Source organism: Peromyscus leucopus, chromosome 10 (genome assembly GCF_004664715.2).
Source record: "Peromyscus leucopus breed LL Stock chromosome 10, UCI_PerLeu_2.1, whole genome shotgun sequence".
NCBI lineage: Eukaryota > Metazoa > Chordata > Mammalia > Rodentia > Cricetidae > Peromyscus > Peromyscus leucopus.
Genome location: NC_051071.1, coordinates 45,749,654 through 45,772,279, shown reverse-complemented (window position 1 = coordinate 45,772,279; position 22,626 = coordinate 45,749,654). Strand labels below are relative to the sequence as shown.

The following is a 22,626-nucleotide window of genomic DNA, read 5'->3' as shown; positions in this document are numbered from 1 at the left end:
TCTTTACTACTAAAAAAGATGACATAGTCTCTAACTTTTGGTGTAGAGTTCTGCTGTACTATTTGCACTATAATTAAATGTATATGAAATAGTTATGTTTGGAACATATCTTATTATATATTAGTTAAGTCACTCAGGATTTATCACTTCATAATTTTATTTTTTAATTCTTTTATTTGTAGTGAAAGGATTTGAATTTTGTCTATCATAGTGCCAACTTAAAAAAATGGTCATTTATATGATATGTATGACTTATTTTTTTTTGCTAGTTAGGCTTAGCGGCATTTTAAAATTCTCTGAAAAAAAGACTAAGTGATATATTCTTTAAATATATTGTGATGCCCAAAATTATTAATTTAACTAGTAAACCTTTCACAGACCAGGTTCAACTAATTTATTGTGTCAAATATTATTAGAATTTTGAAGTGTTGGGCCAAAAAATAAAAGGATATTTTACTATAAAAACACTATACTCCTCCAAAAATTAAAATGGACTCATTATATATTGCATAAACTACAATTTTTTAAGTTGCTCTTTAAATTTTTAAAAGGTTGTAAATTCACACAGCCACACATGAGTGTTTTCCATTTTACCCTATTGCTTAGCACTATGACGTCAAATTTAAAGGCAAGTCAAGGATTTGCTTGATGTGTAGTTGATATGATGCATGGACATACAACCATCACCTATCTATGTTGTATATTCTACACTGACTGTATCAACCCACTTAACCCATGTGAGACACCCTGGCTTTCCTTCCACTTCCAGGACTCCCAGCTCATATTCTAGCTGCTTGCCTTATTCTGTAAATACAGGCAATCTAACTAAAGGCACAACTGCATTAAAAACATTCTAACTTCCTTTCTCTAACTTGTAAGCACAAGTCTTTTATTCTGCCTGGTTTTATTCTACCTTCTCCTCTCTGTTCTCCCCGACACAAATACTCCCCTTTTTTTTTTCTTCAATCTCTGAATGATCATCAAGATTTCTTAACGTTAAGTACCTCAGAATTTATCCTGGTTATTTGAGCTCTGCTTCTTTCTCCCGCATATCCAGAAGCCAACACCCTGGGATGTTCTCAGGTAACCTGGAAGTATCCACCTGAGTGCTCACTCAGAAAGAGCTTAACTTTACTTTTTCTTTTGTTTACATGATAAACTAGAGTTTCAGTGTTCTAGAAGACCACAGCTTATATCTATGTAATATGAAACAAATATAAAAAAATCTTTTTAATTCATATATTTAAAGACATACCAAACACAATCCTTTTTTATTGGATAACCAATTCAAAAATATGAAGATATCATAGGAATCATTATGTTTTATTGGGAAACTATATGTAATCTAAAACACCTTCACAAACTATCATCCTTTCCTGCCTCCTCTTTATTTTGAGTGTCAATACAGAGATGGATTGTTAGAATACCAACCTTAAGTCTTAAGTTTCCTTATTGCTTTGAAAATCTTTTCTTATATTTTCTGCCTTACTTCATGTCACTGACTTCTCATATAGTATACTCAAGAAAGAACACAAAGCATTAAAATCCTGAGCCATGAGCAATAGTCGTCTAAGGACACCCGCCCTCCCCTACAATTAACTGGTATCCTACCGCAATCAGCTAATGCATCTGTGCTAACAGTTTTCTTTACAAGACGTTCTGTTTATTTAGTTGATGTCTGCTGTGCTGATTAGAGGGGACAGAGAAGCACAAATAATGATGGCTATGTCTGCTTAATGTTTATTTGGGAATCTTTGGTAACTGTCTCCTGTTTTGTTTGCTACAAACTCAAAGGGAAGAGGGCGGCATTCCAAAGTCCAGAGGTAAACAATGGCCATGACAAGTTCTTGTTAGGTCCTTCATGATTCTAGGTTGAGTTACCTCTTTTTTTTTCCTTACAGGTTTTACATCTACAAAAAGTTGTTTGTAGATTATAAAGAATTTTTGTTTGTTGCGAAACTTTGCAAAGAGCCCAAACTGTCCTCTATGTTCCTCCAGAGAGGCAGCAGGCCATGCGACCTGGTAGTGTTTTGTTTCTCATGTACAGAACTGTTTGCTTCCTATTTCGTCCTGCTGATTCAAGGCATGTAGTCCATTCACAGATGCAGAAGAAAATGTCAACTGAAAAGCAAGATCTTTACATTTCATTATCCTACTGCAATACATTTGGTTGCTCTAGTCTAAGATTTTGGATATCTGCTCACAGTTCTCTAGAAAAGCCTCCTTCCTTCCTTCCTTCCTTCCTTCATTCCTTCTTACCTCCCTTCCTTCCTTCCTCCCTTCCTTCCTTCCTTCTTCCTATCTTCTTTCATTCCTTCTTACCTCCCTTCCTTCCTTCCTTTGGTTTTCTTCTTAGCTACATTTCCAAGAAGAAAATTGTCTTAATCTCTTCCAGGTAAAATAATTTCAGAGTCTATGCGAATACTTTATATTTTATACCTTAGCAACTACAAAATCATCAAATTACTTTTGTAAGTCATCTCTTACAATTTTCACGATCATCATTCCTATCACAGTAGAAAAATAGCATCCAGTCTCCAGATAACAAAGTGAATATTGGGACCACAAAAGAAAATTAGTGACATCCTATTCCCAGTGACAGATCTAGTGAGTGAAAAGGTCACTGGAGTATTATAGCATTCTCAACGAAAGAGTCATCTTCTTAGAGATCTTACAAATTTGCAATCATCAGGCCCAATAAAGAATTTTGAAAATGATGTCACCAAGCTACAGTACAGAATTATTGCTAATATCATGTCTTTCTCTGGTACTTTAGGGTTTTTATGCTTTTCTTAAAGCCCTTGTCCCCAGCACATGGCTGCTCGTTTGCCACACGGCTGTTGTTAAATGGCATTAGAAGTGGAATTCATTATGTCCAAAATTCTACTATTTTATCCATGTTAATAATGGGAGTGGAAAATTGTCATTCAACTTAGAGTTTAATGTCTTCATTGATACAGAATTAACAGCACAGGCTTTTTTATGGACCAGTTTTCAAAGAGCATTTCTATGAGCAAGTAGTAAAATTTATATTTTCATGGAGACATGCTTCACTGTGTGAACCCACTGTCATTTGTTCTAGAACAAAGAGTCACAAAGAATGAGTTCACTTCTCACATCTAGCTTCTATTAAAGTTCTGCTAATATCCTACCGGCACTGTCACGCACACACAGTACCGTTGAATGTTCACTAACGAGAAGCTATTTAGAATGGACTCTGTTTCTGAGTGGAGACATGCCATTGTTTCTTTCACTGAGAGTGAATCCAGTTCAATCCCCCCAGCCAGGGACCAACCATGTGAATTCAGATTTGAAAACCATACTAAATAGATGGAAGGCATCATTATCTATTTGCTGAGGAAAAGTACTTTTTCTTACCTTCTGTGCAGTTGCTACCCCCTCCCCCCTCACCATTTTCTATTAGGTGTATCACCTTTCTGAATCCCGAAGCAAAATCTCCTATTTCCTTCCTTCCTTTCCTCTCCCGTCTCTTTTTATTTATTTATTTATTTATTTATTTATATTTTCCTGCATTTGTCCGGAGCCTAAGCATTCTTTCTCGGCTACTTTAGGATTTTTTTTACTCTTTCTTTAAAGCCCTCAACCCCACCACGTGGCTGCTCGTCTGCCATGTGGGTGTTTATAAATGGCATAATTTTCTCTGTACCACTCTCCATCTTCCTTCGCTGACAGCTGCTAAGATTTATAACTTGACTGCCCTGGAGTTTTTCTTCTGAACTCTCATAAAACTGTCCTCAAGCTTTTTTTTTTTTCTCTTTCATTCTTTCTATCTTAAATTCTTGTATTAAGAATCCAAAGATTAGAACTTAATTTTCTCATTAACATATGGCACCACAGGTGAGGCTCCAAGCAATTACTGGTAACATACACATCTGAATATAACCCCCCACACACACACACACATGCATGCACACACACATCTGAATATGAAACCCACTCCCACACACAGAGCACACAGATCATGTACATATATACACCCCAAAGGAAAATATAACAATTTAAATTATAGCAGTTTTTTTAAATAAGCATTTTGAAGATTTATGCAGCAAGTTTGTGAAAATATGATGTAATGAATTGCATGATCACAGTACTCCACACCAGTGAGTAAAAGAAAGTTCCCAGAAGCGCTCTTGAGGATACAGCTAAAGTAAATACCTCCATTCACTGAAAAGTCATCCTTAACTGGCTTCATAGCTCCATTTTACAGATGACGAATCATACTTCTGTCAGGTTATTGGCAAAGCCAGAGCAAAATCCTAGTTTCTAACCTCCCTAGTCTTCTCTATTTGATAGAAAGCCAAAAATGGCATTAAAGGTGATGTAGTCCAAGAGAGTTAGGTTTCTGCAGTGGGTGAGATTAAAGGGGTGGTTACTCCATAGCTCCCTCGGTTCACACTGGTCTTTATGATACTAAGTTGAAGATAGTAGATACATTGCACATGACTTATACCTTCAATAGCAGTGAGAGACTAAGGAGATAGAGGTTTCCTGTTGCTTTAATAATTTACCTAAGAATCTTAGATTTAATGTGATACCGAAAGGGTCATGGTTTGATGTCTGAATATCAAAAATCAGAAGGGGGCATACATAGATTCATGCAACTTAGTAAACGACAGCTGGTATCACAGCAAAAAAAAAAAAAAAAAAGAATGCATGTAGGCACTGGAGCTCTTGAGAAAATTAAGTCAAACACTAAAATCACCACATGGAAGAGCTTCATTAAGATGATATAGGCTTACAATATATGAAACACATTTGAAAATGGAAGTCCTGAGCAGGGTCAGGGCAAAGGCATGTGGCATGAAAACCGTACTCTGCCAGGAAATTAATTAAATTTCACAGCTCCAGAAAGACCATATATTCTGTGTCGGCACTCACTGAGAGTTAGATGTGCAGGGCCTCTGAGAGTGTGTTGTAATCTACTCATAAATAGAACTCGCCAAGGGACATTGACAGCAATTTGGCATTAAACAAGGGTGTGCATAAGTGAAGAATGTACTCTGTAGTAGCTTTTATTAGTACAGTCCTGACAGCACATGCCTTACCCAGTTTTTATTCTTATTTTTCTCTAGTTTGACCTCTGTGAAACTTACTGTTATAGATGAGCTCATATGGTTATCAGTTAAGTCAATAATTTGAACTCAGAGAATCTTTTTTTTTTTTTTTCTCTACTGGCTTTACTATCAACTTAAAAATATTATTTTTTTAGTGCTGAATTTGCTTGTCTTTTGGTAAAGATTTGCATTAATAAAGACTAAGTTCTTCCAAAAATGCTTTTTTGCTTCTAAATGTTACGATTGTATTCATTTTATTATTTATTGCCTACAGTCCAAACCCACATATGCACATAAAAATGCTGTCCAAACTCTTACATAGTTCTAAACTGTTTCTTTTTCAAGACTGAAGACATTTCAATGAAATTGCTAGATTCTTCAAACAGAGTAAACATCAGTATAAAAAGAGGTAGCCCATCCTGAACTTCTTGTTTTATGAAAAAGCATTTTGATTTAAAGGAGAAATTGATAATAACCAGAACACTAAAAGGATTTGCAACCAAGAAATGGAAAAATTAGATGGCTGAGCTGTGAACCAGTGAAAAACATAGAGAGAGAGACATAAACATCTAGACATTATGACATAGTGTCATTCTGAATTTCAATCTGAAAATACTTGCATTTGGAAAAGAAACAGCACTCAGCTTTCCTTTTCCCCGAGGGAACACCAATGAACAAATAAAAATTAAAGGAAAGTAAATTACAGCTCAAAAAGAACACCCAGGAGTGGGGGGTGGAGCAAAGGGACTGGAAGGGGGAGAACGGGGGCAAGGAAGAAGGGAGGGAGGGAAAAAGTGGGGAACTGAAATACACTAAAGCAGAGTGAGCTAGATACCTTGACATTTGTGTCACTGAGATGACTCATGCACGTATATGGAGGATGTATGCATAATCAAACACAGGATTGGTTGACCACTGATCGATCTATTCGCTTCCAAAATTCCATGGGAATTTTAAAACAAACAAATAAAAGAACATGTGCTATGCACCAGTCACCCCACATAATGAAAAGAGACACAAATTGATCTCTATATCTATGGATCTACAAGGGTGAATTCATTCATTTTTGACTTATAGGTAGAATGTGCTCAGGTGGAATATTTTGACATAGACCTTACTTTTGCATCAAGTCCTATTTCAACTGTATTTTCTTGGCACAATCTTTTAAATTCAAAATGTATAGCTCAAAATTAATGCATTTGGCCTTATCACACAGTGGGAAGTCCTGTTCCCACAAAAGTAGTCATCCCAGACATTTTAGAACAAAGACTTATTAATAAAGGCAAATTCAACTCATATATAATGCTTTTCTTTCTAAGTCAATTGATTTTTGCTTCACAATATTATTGCATATTATTTTAAAGTTTGTTCAGCTTTCATTTTCCAATAACAATTTCATCATTAAAAAATTCATTTTAATTTTAATAATTTTTTAAACTTTCTGATTCTTTCTATCCAAGATGATTTTCTCTGCCTGCTTCGACCTCTAAATCTAAGTTTTAGGTCTCCTCTCTTTTTAAAAGATATATCCATATGTTTATTTTGACATTGGTATACAGTTTCTTTATTTTCATATAATGTGAGGTATAATTTTTATGGTTCACCCTTTTCAAATCTATTAAACACATTTTTTGAAATTTTATCTTTCATAAGATATAAAAAATTGTATTCTTTTCTATCATTATACTTGGTAAATTTATGGAATTGAATAATTTTTTGTGTGTGGTAATTTTATATCTTTTAAAAATTACAGGTTTTAAAAATGAAGGAATATATGAATTACTCCTCAGAAAACATTATATTGAGTAACCTCAGAAATTAGTAAGGGACAAAAGCTACAACCTACAGGGAATGTAAAAGAAGCAGTAATATATAAGAATGTATATAAGGAAAATGTTTCATGTTTATGTGTGGGAAAAAAATGACTGCTCAGTAAACATGCACTCAACAAGCACCCTGAGGATACATTAAGTGATAGGTGAACTTCTGTCCTCTAGAAATTCAAATGTCACTGTGAATGTGTGTCTACATGGCATGAGTTAAATCAGGATCTACATGAGGCACATCTCACTTAAGAGACTCCTGAGTAACCTTGGTTACGACAGGCATCACCAATACTCACTGTTCTTACCTATTACACACAGATAAACATTTTTAAAAGTAATACATTAATGTAGATAAACTTGGGAGAAAATAGAGGCCAACATTCTGACACAGTGACCTTTAAATAGGCTGTAAATGCATGTTTTCCTAACGGGCATTGGTGAAATGATCTTCACATATAGCAATCCAACTACATAAATACATGTGGACATGTACCCACTACACATGAGCAATGGAATCTGTTGAGTAAGATGTTGTGGCCAGAGAATTTGTTGTATTCAGGCCCAAATCACTAAGACATAAAGAATAAAAAGCATGGTCACAAGAGGGATTCTCAACGATAATCAAGCAATGATCATTTGACAGGAAGCCATGTGTTTCTAATTAAAGATTAATCATCTAACCTGACATTCATTGCCTTTCCAGGTTTGCTGACATTTCAACATACTTAGTTACACAGAAACAATTCGTTACAATCTTTGAACTCCAGCTAAACACATACAAATAAAAGTGATTTGCTCTTGTCAATGCATATCTGTTCTAAGGACTGCATACACAGTTCTCCCCCACACAGCCACACTTAAAGACACACTCATTTTTCCTTAAAGACATATGCCGACAATCTTCCTAGCTCAAAGGTAGTATTCTGTTCACATGTCTCAAAGAACCAGAGAAAGCTACACCATGAGGAGCCTAACATCTCCACAACACGCCCCTGCAGGAGCCAGACAGACTAGTTCCACCAGTGGAAAGAGGAAATCAAGACGACAGGCGTTGCCCCTGCATGACTAAGAGCTTATGTTTTATTGGTCATGACTCTGCTAGACTTGTGCCCTGAGGGTCCAGTTCCTTTCAAAATGCAATACTCTGAATTCAGGGTATCTTGGGACAGCTTGAACACAACAGTCTCTTCCATCTTCCTCAAATGCCACCAGATGAGTTGACAAAATAGAAGTTTTCCAGGAGGAATTAGCATGCACTATACTTTCACATCAGAGTGGCAGTTTTGAAATAGATTTAGATGTGTGTGACCTGGCTTTCACCTAAGTTTTTTAACCCAGAGAAAAAGTATTAAAATTAACATATCATTTTGTGCAATGCTTCTAAAATGTAAATAAGACTGAATTCTAAGTTAAAATCCACAAAGTATGTTTATTTTACTCTCTTTAAATGTATGGCATCAGTATTTGCAGAATGCTGAAAGTGTCATACTGATAAATGCAGGATCTTTTCTCTCCAATTGGTTGAACATAACACCTTTTTTGATAACAATAAATAATTCTTCTATGTTCTATATCCAGGAAAAAAAAAAAAAACTGATCTACAACTTTGGAGGGATTCTGCAATGAGCCACATGTGGGAAATGTAAAGAGAAAACACACCCAAGGCTATCATACTTTTCAGCTATGTGCAGTGGATACTGGTGTCTTCTCAGTGGAAAAGGGAGACCACAGCAGTGGAATGCTCAGAAGAGGGGGCAGCTGAGAACCGCCATACCTGTTGATTAATGGAGAGGCCTTAACAGCACTCTTCTTCCATGCGTCTTGCCATGAGGAAAGGGAAGGAAGGGAAAGGAAGTGATGGCAGCAACACCTGGGGAAGGGAGATGGCGAAATATGTAAAGGGAAAATCAGCAGCGGCTGCACCACGGTGTCCATCCACAGACTGTGTCAACAAAACCACTTCCAAATCCTAGCTTTTACTCTCTTTCCTTTAAAGGACAGAAGTCTCAAGAATAATGTTAACAAACTAGTTCTTTTGCAACTTGTTTTTCCTTACAGGGTTTCTCTGTGCAGCTCTGGTTGTCCAGGAACTCGCTCTGTAGACCAGGCTGGCCTCTGCCTCCAGAGTACTGCTCTTCATAATGAACTAACATCCTATGCTCTCTTTTCAATTGAACAGAGTAACTTAAGGCGGGGCACTAGGATATGGGTATAGATTTTTTTAAAGCAGATTTAAGGGAGAAAAGATTCTAGGCCAAGCCTAGTAACGAACACTAACTCAGTTGCTTTCCAGAATTCAGGGTTATGTCACTTCTTGCTGCTTCTGCTACCCAATTACTACCTAACTGACACAAAAAAAAAGTTGTTTTTGTCTTACACATCTCCTAAGGATACACAACTTTAACATCAAAACAACTTGCTTTAACTTAACGGAAAAGGTATTTAATTTAATAAGAGTCCACAAACCTTGTGAGATCCAACCAAGGAAATTTGTAAAATTATTCATGTTTAATTATACTTATTAACATGATCTAATTGTGACTGCATATGATAGTTTAAACAAGTAGAGTTATATAGGAAAATGAAAAAGAAATGTTTAATAAAGAGTTGATAATAATAAATTATTTGTACTTTAATCAGAATTATTTTAATATCAGTTTACAAAATAAAACCACATGGAAAGCAAGACTTGTTACACACATGATCTCTGTTTTGTAAAGAAGTCTTTGACTTTTATGTTTACACTCAAGTAAAAACTACATAGGACTGTTTCTTTTGGATTATTTATTTAATGAAGTTTTAGACACTGTAGAAGTTAACTTGCACATCTAAATGTATTTATCACAGCAACATAAATATAAAACTAGCTATAAATATGGCCCAAGAGTTAAAAATAACAGTTAATTTTCCTTTGTAGGAAAAAAGAAGGTGACGCCTCACAGAAAAATGTTTCTCAGTGTATTTATTACCAAAAGGCCGCAACATTGTTGAAGTTATTTTGTAAAGACAAGGATTAGCTCAACTGTGTGCTTGCATTCCTGTTTCTACAAGTATTTCAACTTTTAATCCCAATGTTTAGGAAAGCAGCTATCAGAAAAACCTTTGAGGTTTTGAACATAGCGATCCTTTTGGTCTTTCCATGGCCTTGTTTAGACAGTACGTCTCAAAATGTTCCAGTTTCTCAACATCTTTTATCTCTGACACAGTTCTGATTGGCCTTCCTCTCTGTTTAACAGGAAACACCTAAAGCTTGAGCAATAGTATTAGTCAGCTCTTCAGTTGAGAAATCTTGGAAACTAATTGCTATCATAAGAGATTAACATCACAGAATTCTGGAGGTAGAAGTTCTATGTAGGCCTGTTGAATTAAAAGAGACATCTCCACACTACAAACTCAATTATTTAATGGGACATGTTCTTTTTGTGAAGTCTGGTCATGATTCTTATCTTTATCTATTTTATATTTAACTTAAAATATCGTTACACAAAACATTTTAAAGTTTAGATTCCCTTCCAAAATTAAAGCCTATAAAGTCCAGTAATAAATATTTTTAATTAAATCACATTATGCACATATTTAAATACTCCTGAGTGATTATTTTAGGATCAGCAAATGCTTCATGTTTGGATGAATTAAATGTGGGAATCTTGTAAGCCAAGAAAAAAAAGTAGAATCCACATGCTCTGAATTTGCAGCCAGATAGCTACATTTAACATGTTTAAATAGACTATTTTTGGCATATGAATCTCTAATATACTAAAGGTTTTAGAGATAATTGAATCTTTGTTTGGTCTAAGGAGGGGTATATATGGGTGTATATGTGTATGTGTGTGTATTATTTATAGTATATTTGAAATTTGTCAGAAATAAGAAAGTCACTTTGGTTAGTGCATATACACCAAAAGATTAATACTTGTATCACAATTGATCAAGTCACGCAGAATGATTTTGTGAATAGCTGTGTACAATGGATGGTGGAAGTTTCCCAAGCAAGAGAAATAAAAATTGCATATTGGAAAGGTAGAGATCAAGATAATGAAAGCAACATTGCCATTCATGAGGCATTCCTGGTGGAAATTTTGCTCATGAAGAGTGATACAAGCTAGATTTCACATAGTAATAATAAGAAGAAAGGGATGGGCTGTCACTTTCACAAATACAAGAATTCTGGGGGAAAGTTAGTCCATTTGATAGAGAGGCACCAGCAGTAAAATATCTGTAATAATGTTGTAGGAATGTTGGTAACGTTCTCTCACAAAATATAATAATATGGAGAACACTGAGGAAAAATCCATTAAGCCTGACTATTGCAGCTTCTAAATGAAGAAAAATGTATGAGCTTGGTAGTGAGAATTATATTTCTTAGGTATTGTTACTGGTTTCTCTGTGATTTTTGTGAATTAAGTAGAGGAAACCTTGGTGAACTGAAAGGGCAAAGCATAACACAGATGTTATTTTTCAGGTGGCTGAAAACTACGGACAAAGCATCAAAGGTGGTTGGCAGTTAGAAGAAAAGAGATTCAAGGAGTACACTTTATTGAGAATACACACACTGAGCTGCCTTCTAAACACTGAGGAGAGGAACGACAAAGGGTTGGATTTAAGAAACAAGGAAACCTGCACACAAAATGTCAGGGAGGTTGTGGAGTTCTCTCTGCCAGTATGGACTTTGTAATGGGAAAAGTAGTGGAAGTTTGTGTGGTGTATAAGAAGACAAGCTGAATAAGATGTGACAAGGATATTACATAGTCTGTGGGAGTCTTGCCCTATGCCTACTCCTGTCAATTTTTTCTAAGTGTCTGGTGAATGTGGAACGAAGACATGCAGGAAAGACCCACCAATTCTAGATATCACAACTATTTTCCTTATCCTTTTGGTGAGGGAAGTCTGAATAATAAATTTCCTGCAGGAATTGGAAAAGAGATACCTCTGTTGTGTTCATCTAAGTGGGTCTATTACCAATAAAGACTCAGGAGTCAGATGTTGTGGTGAAAACTTGACAGATTTAAAGAAGCATTGAGGAGCGGCCAGCTGACCTTCTCTCTCCATTTCCTAGACCAAAAGGGAAGTCCAAAAATCTCAGGAATCTCCAAGTCCCTCCATAATCCTTCCTGTGCCTTTCTCTCAGAGTCTGTGTCCTCTGTATACTCAATGACTAATTCTTGTCCACTAGTTGCTGGCTCTGCCCCCTGATTCAACTTTATTAACACAGTCTCAGGTGTCACTGTGTGATCAAATATCCCACACCATATTTCAGTTCTGGATTTGACTAAAACTCCTCACAGTTGGTCATTTCCAAGCACAGAACTACCCAGTGTATTCTTTGTGTGACTCCATGCTTTAGGCAATGAGATATTTTGGGTTTTCTCTTATATTATGTCTTGGTAATAACTACTGAATAATATAGAAAAAGTTATCTTAGTCATCACAATGCTAGTGTCTGTTGAATTATGGTAGGTCTAGAGTGTTAAGAGAGTGGACCACATTCATTCACTTTAACAGTGAAATTAGAGTCATCTTCAGTGGCAACAAAAGTCGCCATACAGGGAAAGAGATTCAGAATTTTTGTAAAGGATAGCATGGTGGGTCACTTCACAGAACACAAGTGAATGTTCTGTCATAGGGATGGCTGGACTTGGTTTTTGAAAAGAATAAACAGCATTTTCACAATACAATGTATAATTATATAGGCCCCAGATAAATGTATTAAACAGTATTTAATTACTGAGCTCATTTAGAAGCAAATGCATAAAAAAAACGTAAAATGAAAACATTTTTCAGTACCAGCTGAAGCTTGTTAAAAACCAAGAAAAATTGTGGAGGAGAGGAAAGAATAGTGGATTTTAATGTTATTCTTAGCTCAGTTTTTAGGGAAAGGTCAATGGCATTGTTAGGATTCTAAGCTATAGTACATCATGGTCCTGAGCATTCAAGAAATAAGTTTCAAAGCTTAATGTTGACAAAAATGAACCAAAAATTAATAAAAACAACTTAATAAAATGATTATGTAGTTATGAGGTTAGAAGCATTGTATTTATGATTTAAGTGCAATCCTTAGCTATTATTACTAAATTGCATTATAATTAGATTTCATATTAATGTATAGATATGGAAAGATACATTAATACACATACATGAAAACTCAAAGTGTTATATATTGATGTTAACAATATGGTGCTTAAAATTCTTAACTCCAGAAGAAAAACATTCACTCTTTTTTATTTAACTAAAAATGTTCTTCATTGATTTTCTTTAATATTATACATTATTTCTTCAAAATTAATTTTCATAATGATAATTAGAGTATTGCCATGTACAACTCTGAGAATTATTATGATAAAAAGTTTCTCAGGTGATCATTTTATTAATATTTGAAGATACAGTTCAATTAAAACATTTTACAACTTCTAGACCTGGTGTGTAGGTCTGCACCAGGTTCTTTGTATATATATCATGGTTTTTGGCTTAGTGTGTTTATGAGATTCCTGAGTGTGAGAACAAATGGGTCTGTTCCTTGGGCCTTCTCTTAGGCTCCTATCATTCTTTTTTGTCCAGTTCCAATGTTTAGTTTCTGTTTTATACTACAAGAGTTTGTTATATTATTGTATTTTATTATTATCTCTCAGATGCCTGTTCTTTCGCTTTGTGTTTTTTTTTATTTGTTTGTTTGTTTGTTTTTTGAGATGGGATTTTTCTGCCTCAGCATAGTCCTAACTATCCTGGAGATTACCCTGTAGACCAGGCTGGCCTCAAACTCACAGAGATCTGGCTGCCTTTGTCTTGGATAAAATGTGTGGCTTGCCTGTTTGTTTTCCAATGAGAGACAAAGAGGGAGTGCATCCAGATGGGAGGGAAGATGGGGAGGAACTAGGAGGAGCACCATTATCAGGATATGTTCTATGAGAAAAATTGTGTTTTCATAAAAAGAAGAAAAGGCATATTATTTCACTCGTTTTCAAGTCTATAATGTTTTAAATATATTCTTTCTAAAAATCTGGCAGTGTATAAGTAAATTAGTATGGTTCACCCTTCTTTACACAAAACTGATAACCTAAGCACTTGCTTATAATTTATTTAATGTGATGAGTCATGTTTGCTGCTGGTCATTTTATTTTAATCCATGTATGATTTTGCTCAATAAAAATAAAATCTTTATTTTTCCCCTCAAAATTTTAAATTTTTACTGAGTTTTTTTCATCTTATCCTAAACTTGGTTTTTATTTTATTATTATTTAATTTATTTATTATGTGTGTATGCATTTATTTGTTGATTGATTAATTGATTGATTGATTGATTGATTGATTTTCAAGAAAGGGATTCTCTGTGCAGCTGTGGCTGTTGTGGAACTTGCATTGTACATCAAACTTGTCTCAAACTCACAGAGTTCTGCCTGCCTCAACCTCCCAAGGGCTGAGACTAAAGGTGTGTGCCACCACTGCCTGGTAATACTTAGTATTATTTTAAAAAGTAAGTATAGTACTGTTTGAGACCTCACCAGTACACATAAAATCTCTACTACTGAGGATATCATCAGTTTGATAATTCAGTTTGGTCTTTCAAGGTTTCATTAGTGATCAGTGTGTTCTAGACTGTGCCCTAGCAATGTGATTCAAACAACTGGGTTTCATGACTTCTGTACACTTTTGAAACTACACTGAACAAAATATTTGTGCTTATCAGGGGTGTGGCTGTTGATACTCACTACACTCTGAATTGAAATTAGTACACTCCCTAAACAATTATCAGTGTTTTTGAAAATAGCCAAAAAAAATTTGTATATATACACAAAATATACATATACAGTATATATGTATATATACTGACATTTTGTGAAATACTACCATATTTTAAGCTATAAAATGAATGACATTTTTTATGCTTGTGCAACTCTTAATGACTATTTTGGTACAAGAAGGATGCATTCACCTATCTAGTGTTTATTCGGTGTGTTGCAATGTTAGAGTCAGTTAATTGATAGTGCAGAGGAGAGAACTCTCTGGAATGAGAGAAATGAAAATTACAGCTTCAGGCAACTTCTCTTATGCATGATTGAATGAGAGTTCAGAGTATACATCCTAACATGATCATGACAATGAACTTGACTCTTGAAGATGTGACACTGTAGTCTGAAAATGTCCTATCAAATTGAGCTTGATTAGTAAGAGTGGTAATTATAACAATATAAGCTCTGCTTATTGGGTCTATATCTAACAAGATGCATGATAGATGTTAAGACGGTGTGATATGAAGCAGTACGTGCTAAGATAGAGATGCAATATGCAGTGCTAAGGAACTCTTATTTATATTGAACTTTAAGGGAAGAATTGGTAAAACATGTAAAGAAATACAGGTGATGGAACTTAGGAACCACTGCAGTGAGAGACAGGTATGGCTAGTCACTTAGTGATCTAAGAGAAAGGACAGGACTAAAATGAAATGTATGTATTTTTTCACATGGAACAATGAATTAGGATATTATAAGAGGTGAACTGCATATTTAGAAAGAACGGTTGCTAGTAGAGTACAGTTAGGCAGTAGGAACAGGAGGAAAAATAACAAAATAAATGCAAATTGCAGAAGTGAATCCCTACTGGTGAGGAAGCTCAATATGGTGACGAGTGAATTTTAAAACAGAAATGTGATGCCAGAAAAAGAACTATCTAGGAAACAAAGACAGAGAATCTTTACATATGCATATATTAGCAAACCATTCCCCAAATCTACTATCATCCCTACTCATAACCCAGAAAGAAAACAAAATACATTGAGGGATTGTATGAGCGAGAACTGTTGAGACCATGATTGGAAAAAGCACAGGGACAAATAGCCAAACTAGTGGAAACACATGAACTGTGAACCAATAGCTGAGGAGTCCCCATGGAACTGGATCAGGCCCTCTGGATAAGTGAGACAGTTGATTAGCTTGAACATTTTTTTTTTTTTTTTTTTTTTTTTTTTGAGACAGGGTTTCTCTGTGTAGCTTTGCGCCTTTCCTGGAGCTCACTTGGTAGCCCAGGCTGGCCTCGAACTCACAGAGATCCGCCTGGCTCTGCCTCCCGAGTGCTGGGATTAAAGGCGTGCGCCACAGCCACATTCTTAACCACTTGAAAATCCTCAGCCAAAGAGACCTACTTCCTCTATACCCACACCCATATTCCTTTCTGTTCTGCATCTCACTTCCTCTCTCTGCCAAGCTACATCACTTCCTGTCTGTGTGTACAGACCTCAGACCTTTATGCTTAGTGCTGGGATTAAAGGCATGTGTCACCATGCCTGGCTCTGTTCCCCAGTGTGGCCTGAAACCCACAGAGATCCAAATGGATCTCTGCCTCCCAAATGCTAAGATAAAAAAACATGTGCTACCATTGCCTGACTTCTATGTTTAATATAGTGGCTGACTTTTTCCTCTGATCCTCAGATAAGCTTTATTAAGGTGCACAATATATTGGGAGACACAGTATGTAATCACATCCATCTTCACATTGTGTAGCCTAAAGCTAGGAGGTCTGATACTGAATAAATGCATACGTACATACATGCACCATCCATCTTACCAACATACCTATTGGTAAGACATCATTTTCAAAAGAATTTTGTTTTAAAATTATATAACAATTAAAACAAGTATTTTATAATCCTTTGCATTATGATCTTATATATAATGGTAATTTAGGTTATTAAAAACAGTGGTTATTTTGTTGTTTATGTTTTTATGCCAATGGCATATATCATCTACATCTCACAATTAGCTCAAGATATGCAATTGAACATTGCTTAAGAACTTTCATTTCCACTTCTCTGGTGTGCATTTCTGAAAGCACACTGTAGCATAACTGACGTGAAACGTTAACATTATTATACTGAGACTTAAAACCTAAGTCAGTATATCCTTCCCCAATCATTCATCCCTAGAACTCAATTTGTTTTCAGCATTTTTTTATTTTACATATCTTACTTTACAACTCATATTTTGTTGCCTACCTCCTCTTAGCAGTGACTACCATCGTCTAACCTTGCCAAGGCAAACCACAGTTGTCAATTCTGAGTCAATTTTATCACATAAACACAGGAATCCACTCACAATCAGGAAGCAGTTCTCTTGTTGAAAAAGGCTTAGGTCTTGGATACAATTAGCAGAAGCTACACAAATCCATTTTGAGTTTACCCACGTGAAAATGAAAACAAAATGGATGATTTCCTTTGTAAAGTAGAAATAACTCCACTCAGCACTGTTATTTATAGTCTTCAAACCTCAAGGAATGATTATTCATAGGTCTGCAGAATGGGAGCGAATCACAACATTCTGTTCACCCCATCCTTCACTCGAAATACTCTGCCCGCTGTTCGTAGTTAATGCATTTTAATTTATTTTTAAAATACAAGTTGTTCTTTGGCTACAAAGCATCTCAGACACTTGCTAAAACTTTTTTAAAAAAATTATTTCCCCTTCAACCGGTTCACATCCACCCAAACAGATAAGCAATATGCTTAGAGGTGGAATTCAGCTAACACACAGAACACCTTTTTCAACACCATAATTTAAATTACATGAAATAAAATGCTAACTTTGGGCGATGCTGTTCCCTCAAATCATATATCTTTTTTCATTATATATGTATGTATTCATAATGTTTTATTTCAAGCCTATAAAATATGGTATACTCTTGAGAAATCTGACAGATGATAAATCTGCAGAAGGGGAGGCCATGTGCTTGTGTTTTCATACTTCCGCATAACTGCTGAATTCTTTGTATTTCAATCAGCTGTCTTCACTGGTGGAGGATCAGCAAATTTAATAAACAGCAGATTGGTCTACTAATGTATGTGGAAGACCTATTTCTCCCCCTCCACCAGCTCTACTTACATGCTCTTTTATATTCTTGTTAAGTAAAGCATTTCCTGGATGGAGAGAACTTGAAAAGAAGCCATATGCCACATGAATTCCACTGTAAGAAAACAATAACTGGGTTTATTTTAAGAATATTGTAAAAGAAGAAACTACATTTTTGTCCTCTAAACTCTCTATTTGTACATCATGCACACGAAAAAATTTTATGGTTTGCTGTTGCACACTTTTTTTTTCTGTGTTCAAAAATGTAACTTTATGAAGTTTTAAGTTCTGTGGCTAAATGATTCTCAGTCTTTTAAATTTTCAATTTGAATAGTCACTGATGTTTTTTGTTTGGCAATGTCAGGGATCAAAAGTAGGCCCATATGTATGCTAGGCAATTGTCCTACCACTGAACAACATTCCCAACCATTAAAGAGAATTTCATCTTTAAAAGCTTAACTCAAAATCCTATTTTCAATTCCAAATTACTGACCAAATACATTAGACTACACAAAAGGAGTTTCAATCAAACTAAATTCTGAAAATGCCATGACAGAAACTAAAATAAAATCAAGACAAGAGGAAAAATCCTGAAAAGTCCAACAATTTTTTTAGCTACACTTTAATTCTTTTATTTTATTATGTTTTTAATTTAAATAGACTTTCAAAATTGAGATTCTAATTTAATTACATTTCTTCTTTCTCTTTCCTCCCTCCAAACCCTCCATGACACCCCTCTCCACTTTCAAATTCATTGTCTCTGTTTTCACTAATTGTTATTGCATGCACATATGCATATACATACATACATATTCCTAAATATAACTATTCATCTGTATACTATTGCCTGTATGTACGTTTTCAGGGCTCACGTTTGACCAGTTGCTGTGCTGTTCCATGGGGAGGACCACCTCTCCTGTTCCCAGCATTCTTTGGTTGACTATATTTCTTTGTGTGGGGTTGAAGCCCCATGGGCTTCTCTCCATCCAGTTTGTCACGTGCATCGATGTAATCCTTGTTCAGTTCATATTGGGGCAGTCATGTTGGTGAGGCTTAATGAATGTAGCTTCTGATGTTACTAGGAGACATAATCTCACAGCAAATCTCCAATCCTAAAATAGTCACATCAGTTTTCCCTCTCCCTTACTTCTCAGCTACCAACCCTCAAACCCCTCCCATGAACTACTCCTCAAGGATATTTTTAAAGGTCTAATTTCTGGTAGAACACAAAATAATTTAAACATATTTTAATAGTTATATCCATAGAGAATATTGGTGCAGTCCCAAGTCCTGTTACCTGCCATACTAAGTTGTCTGGGGTAGGTACTAGACTCAGATTCCAGGCCATATCATCATTGACCTAGGTTTCCTCTGTTATGAATTCAATTAAAGATCCTACTCTAAACAGACAAATCCATTTCTTTCTAATATAAGAAGTGGATGAGGAAATCAATCAAAAGCAGTATAGCCTTAGAATGTTATCTTCTGTGAAAGAAAAATGCTTCAGAAATAAATGCTTATTTTAAATTTTCCTACATCAAATTCAAATTTGCACAGCCAGGCCATGCATGATTAGAAATGCCAAAGGCATAAATCTGGACAGGTACCTGCTTTGCAGATATTACAGCAGCATCCTTTTTTACTAGGCATCATTGGACTATTCCCCAACATGTATATTAGATTCCTTTATAGAGATGATCATGTTCCTACAAGCCATAATTTCAATAAATCATACGATATATAACTTTCATTCTCACATTTACATTACCAAGCATTTTATGAAGCAATTTTCTTAGGCATGGCTGTGATACTGTTCAGTGCTGTAAATAAATAAATAAGTACTATTTCAACACTAAACCTTTATTTCCATAGAAAAAATAACTGCTGGAATCTACCAAGAATACAATTCACTACTAAAGAGAAGTCGGTGAACAGTTGGGTCTCTTGATTTGCATCCACAAAGTATTATTACAGGAATATCCAAAGGACTTTATTATAACAAGCATTGTAGAAGCCAAGGACAGTTATGGCTGGCTTCCAGTGAGAAGAAAAAGAGCATAAAAACCTAATATACTGCAATACTGAAATGGTTATAATGAATAACTGATGCTTTTACATTGGATTACCGGAGATTTTCAACAGAAACTTGAAAGACAAACTCTGTCCGCATCCATCTGAAGACAAGAGGTTTTGTTGCTGTTTCTGAAATACGTTCGTATCAGCACTGCCAAGTCTAAGTGCTTTCCTAAGCTTGTATTTAAGAAAAAAATAAATCTCTAAAAAAGAGCATTAGTTATAAAAGGTATTTTAAAATGAAAAAAATAGTTGAGATCATCTGGTGGAATAGCTCTGAAGCAGTATTTTAAATATTCCAATATATCCTTATACATTTACAAATCGACAACATCACATCTTATTCTTGATGGGGCAAAACACCCTAGAAAAAGTTAGGAAAACAATTCCTTATGTTAAGTCTTATAGGTTTTTTTGTTAACATTTTAGCTAAAGCATTATATCATATACCATGGTGGTGTATTAAATAATAAGAAAAGATACTTAATTTTCAAGGTGCATATACTACAAATTTTCTAACTGCAATTTCATAGAACTACATTTTACTGTAGAGTATATTACATCTTTAAATATCCAACTCTTCATACTGTCAAGTTTGCAGTGTATTAAGCCATTGATTTAGCTAATAGCTTCCAAAATAAAATTATTTCTGAACATATACTTCATTACACAAGTAATTCCCTAGACAGGTTCTAACATGTATAGTCCAGTCTACTGTCTGACCTGAGATGTGTGAGTGTTTGTGTGTGCGCGTGTGTTTTCACAGTGAGCAATGCAATGCTCTGTCTTCTTAAAGTTCATTCATGAATTTCAGAACGTATATCAAAACTATACAGTAACTTATAAGCCAAATTCCCTGCATGTTACTCCACAAGTTAAAAACTTTGACCTTAGAAATGCACATCAGGTACAACTAGGTAATTCATAAAGTCCAATCAATATGGGGACCAGCTAAATGAAGTGTAAAATTTATTAAAAATGTACCCTTTCGGTCTTGGGAATCAAGGGCAGTAACCTTCACTTAGTATAATAATGTGTGTCTTAGCAATAACATGTAGCAATATTTCTCAGCTGCTGAAATGAAAAGATCTTGGAGGCAGACATCTTGCTATGCTGCTATATTGTGGTTTCCGTTCTCTTTCTCCCTATTGAAGTTGGGAACAACCCTATCCACTTCAGAGATGCCCTGCTTCCTATCTGGAAGAAAATGGAAACCTCTTCACAAATGGGAAGATGTATTTGATGATAGCAAAAGAACAGCAGGGACAGATGGGGGCTGAGAGTTGCTTAATGACTAGGTCAATTATGAGCAAAATAACAATGCCAGCTTCTCAGTGGAAACAAGTATTTTTACCTTACCATCTTTGAGCCACACATCTTTTCTGCATGTGCATTCTCTCAAAATGCATAATCCTATAGTTTTAATTTTTAAAAATTTATTTTTCTTCCTTTAATTTAAAACTTAAAAATCATTCTTCCTTTAGAAGGAAAAATTACACATCTTAAATGCTGCCTTCAATGAGTTATAAATATATTTCTGTAAGGCATAACTGTTTCTAATTATTGAATGATTCAATAAGATACAGTAGTAAGAGTGAGAAATGATGGATTTTTTTCTCTGTACACAATATGTGTTCCTTTTCCATATCTTCATGAAAGTTATTTGAAATGCTTTCCATTTTATTTGAACTGGTAACTACAGCTAATGAGTCTTATTAACTTAAGCAAGTTTAAGCAAGCCTAATAATTTAGATCATTGGTAAGTATAATTAAAGTAAGCATTCTCTAGAGAGTGGGGACGTGTTGCACATGTGTGCCCATGTCTTAAAAAGTTAAGACATTTTCTAATTTATTAATATATTATAAAAATTATGTGGGTTCTCTAGAAATTTTAAGGCAGTTATACACATATGAAATATTTACTACATTTATAAAAAATCTGATTTTATAAATTTAGCTGGCTTTTTACCTGATTAGAAACATGCAGCCCTACTGACACAATGTTAATCATATTAAATAACTTGTTCAAGCATTATTTTTCACTTACTTCACTGAATAGTTTTCCTAATTGAAAGGGAATTGTTTGTTTCTACCTTATTTTGAAGTCTAGAAAATAAATTTGGAATCTTATTCCTAATGAATAATTCCCTAGTTTCCTTACATAGCCTTATGCACTTGCACTGCACTGCCTCCTCGGTGTGTGTGTGTGTGTGTGTGTGTGTGTGTGTGTGTGTGTGTGTGTGTGTAAAATACCAATGAAATAGAACCATCAAATTTAAGAAGTGAATATAAACCTGACATTCATTCTATCTGGGGTAACATATATTATCTTGTTATTCTAAAACCCATCAACAAATAAAATTAAGACAAATAAAACCACACCTATTAGTCTCTTTCTGGTTTAGTGACATGAATACCTGGCTCATGTCAAAGCCATGATCAGATTGGTTATAATGATGAAATAAGATATTGATTTATGCAAAAGCCTGAAGAATAAACACACCATGATTTCTTTTGTACTTTGTATTTTTGAGATTTGTTTGTTTGTTTATTTGAGATGTGTTGTCATTTTATAGACCTGGCTGTCCTGAATTTGCTATAAGACCATCTGTCAGTGAATTCACAGAGTCTACCTGTCTTTACCTCCCAAGTGTTGGGATTATAGACTTGTACCACTGGGCCAAAACTCACTGTGATTTCTTGTAAACAAACATCTAAGAAGAATTCTGTACAAAGGATGACAGGCATGAAGCTATTGCTTGCCTTAAACAATGAGGCAGCAAGAGAAGAAGTGCTCTGCTCAGAATTAAACAACAAATA

The 22,626-nt window shown here is 35.0% G+C and overlaps 1 protein-coding gene across 5 annotated transcripts in view; it reads right to left on the bottom strand.

The window, feature by feature from the left end:
- Pcdh7 (protocadherin 7) overlaps positions 1-22,626 on the bottom strand; it is a 415,069-nt gene that overhangs the window by 175,353 nt on the left and 217,090 nt on the right. The window contains exon 3 of one of the 5 annotated variants that reach the window (XM_028868151.2): positions 8,676-8,771. The exons of the other annotated variants lie outside the window; for them this stretch is intronic. Coding sequence (XP_028723984.1) covers positions 8,683-8,771 — 89 coding nt within the window. The 3' untranslated portion in view covers positions 8,676-8,682. The remainder of the gene's footprint in view (positions 1-8,675; positions 8,772-22,626) is intronic. 5 annotated transcript variants of the gene reach the window in all.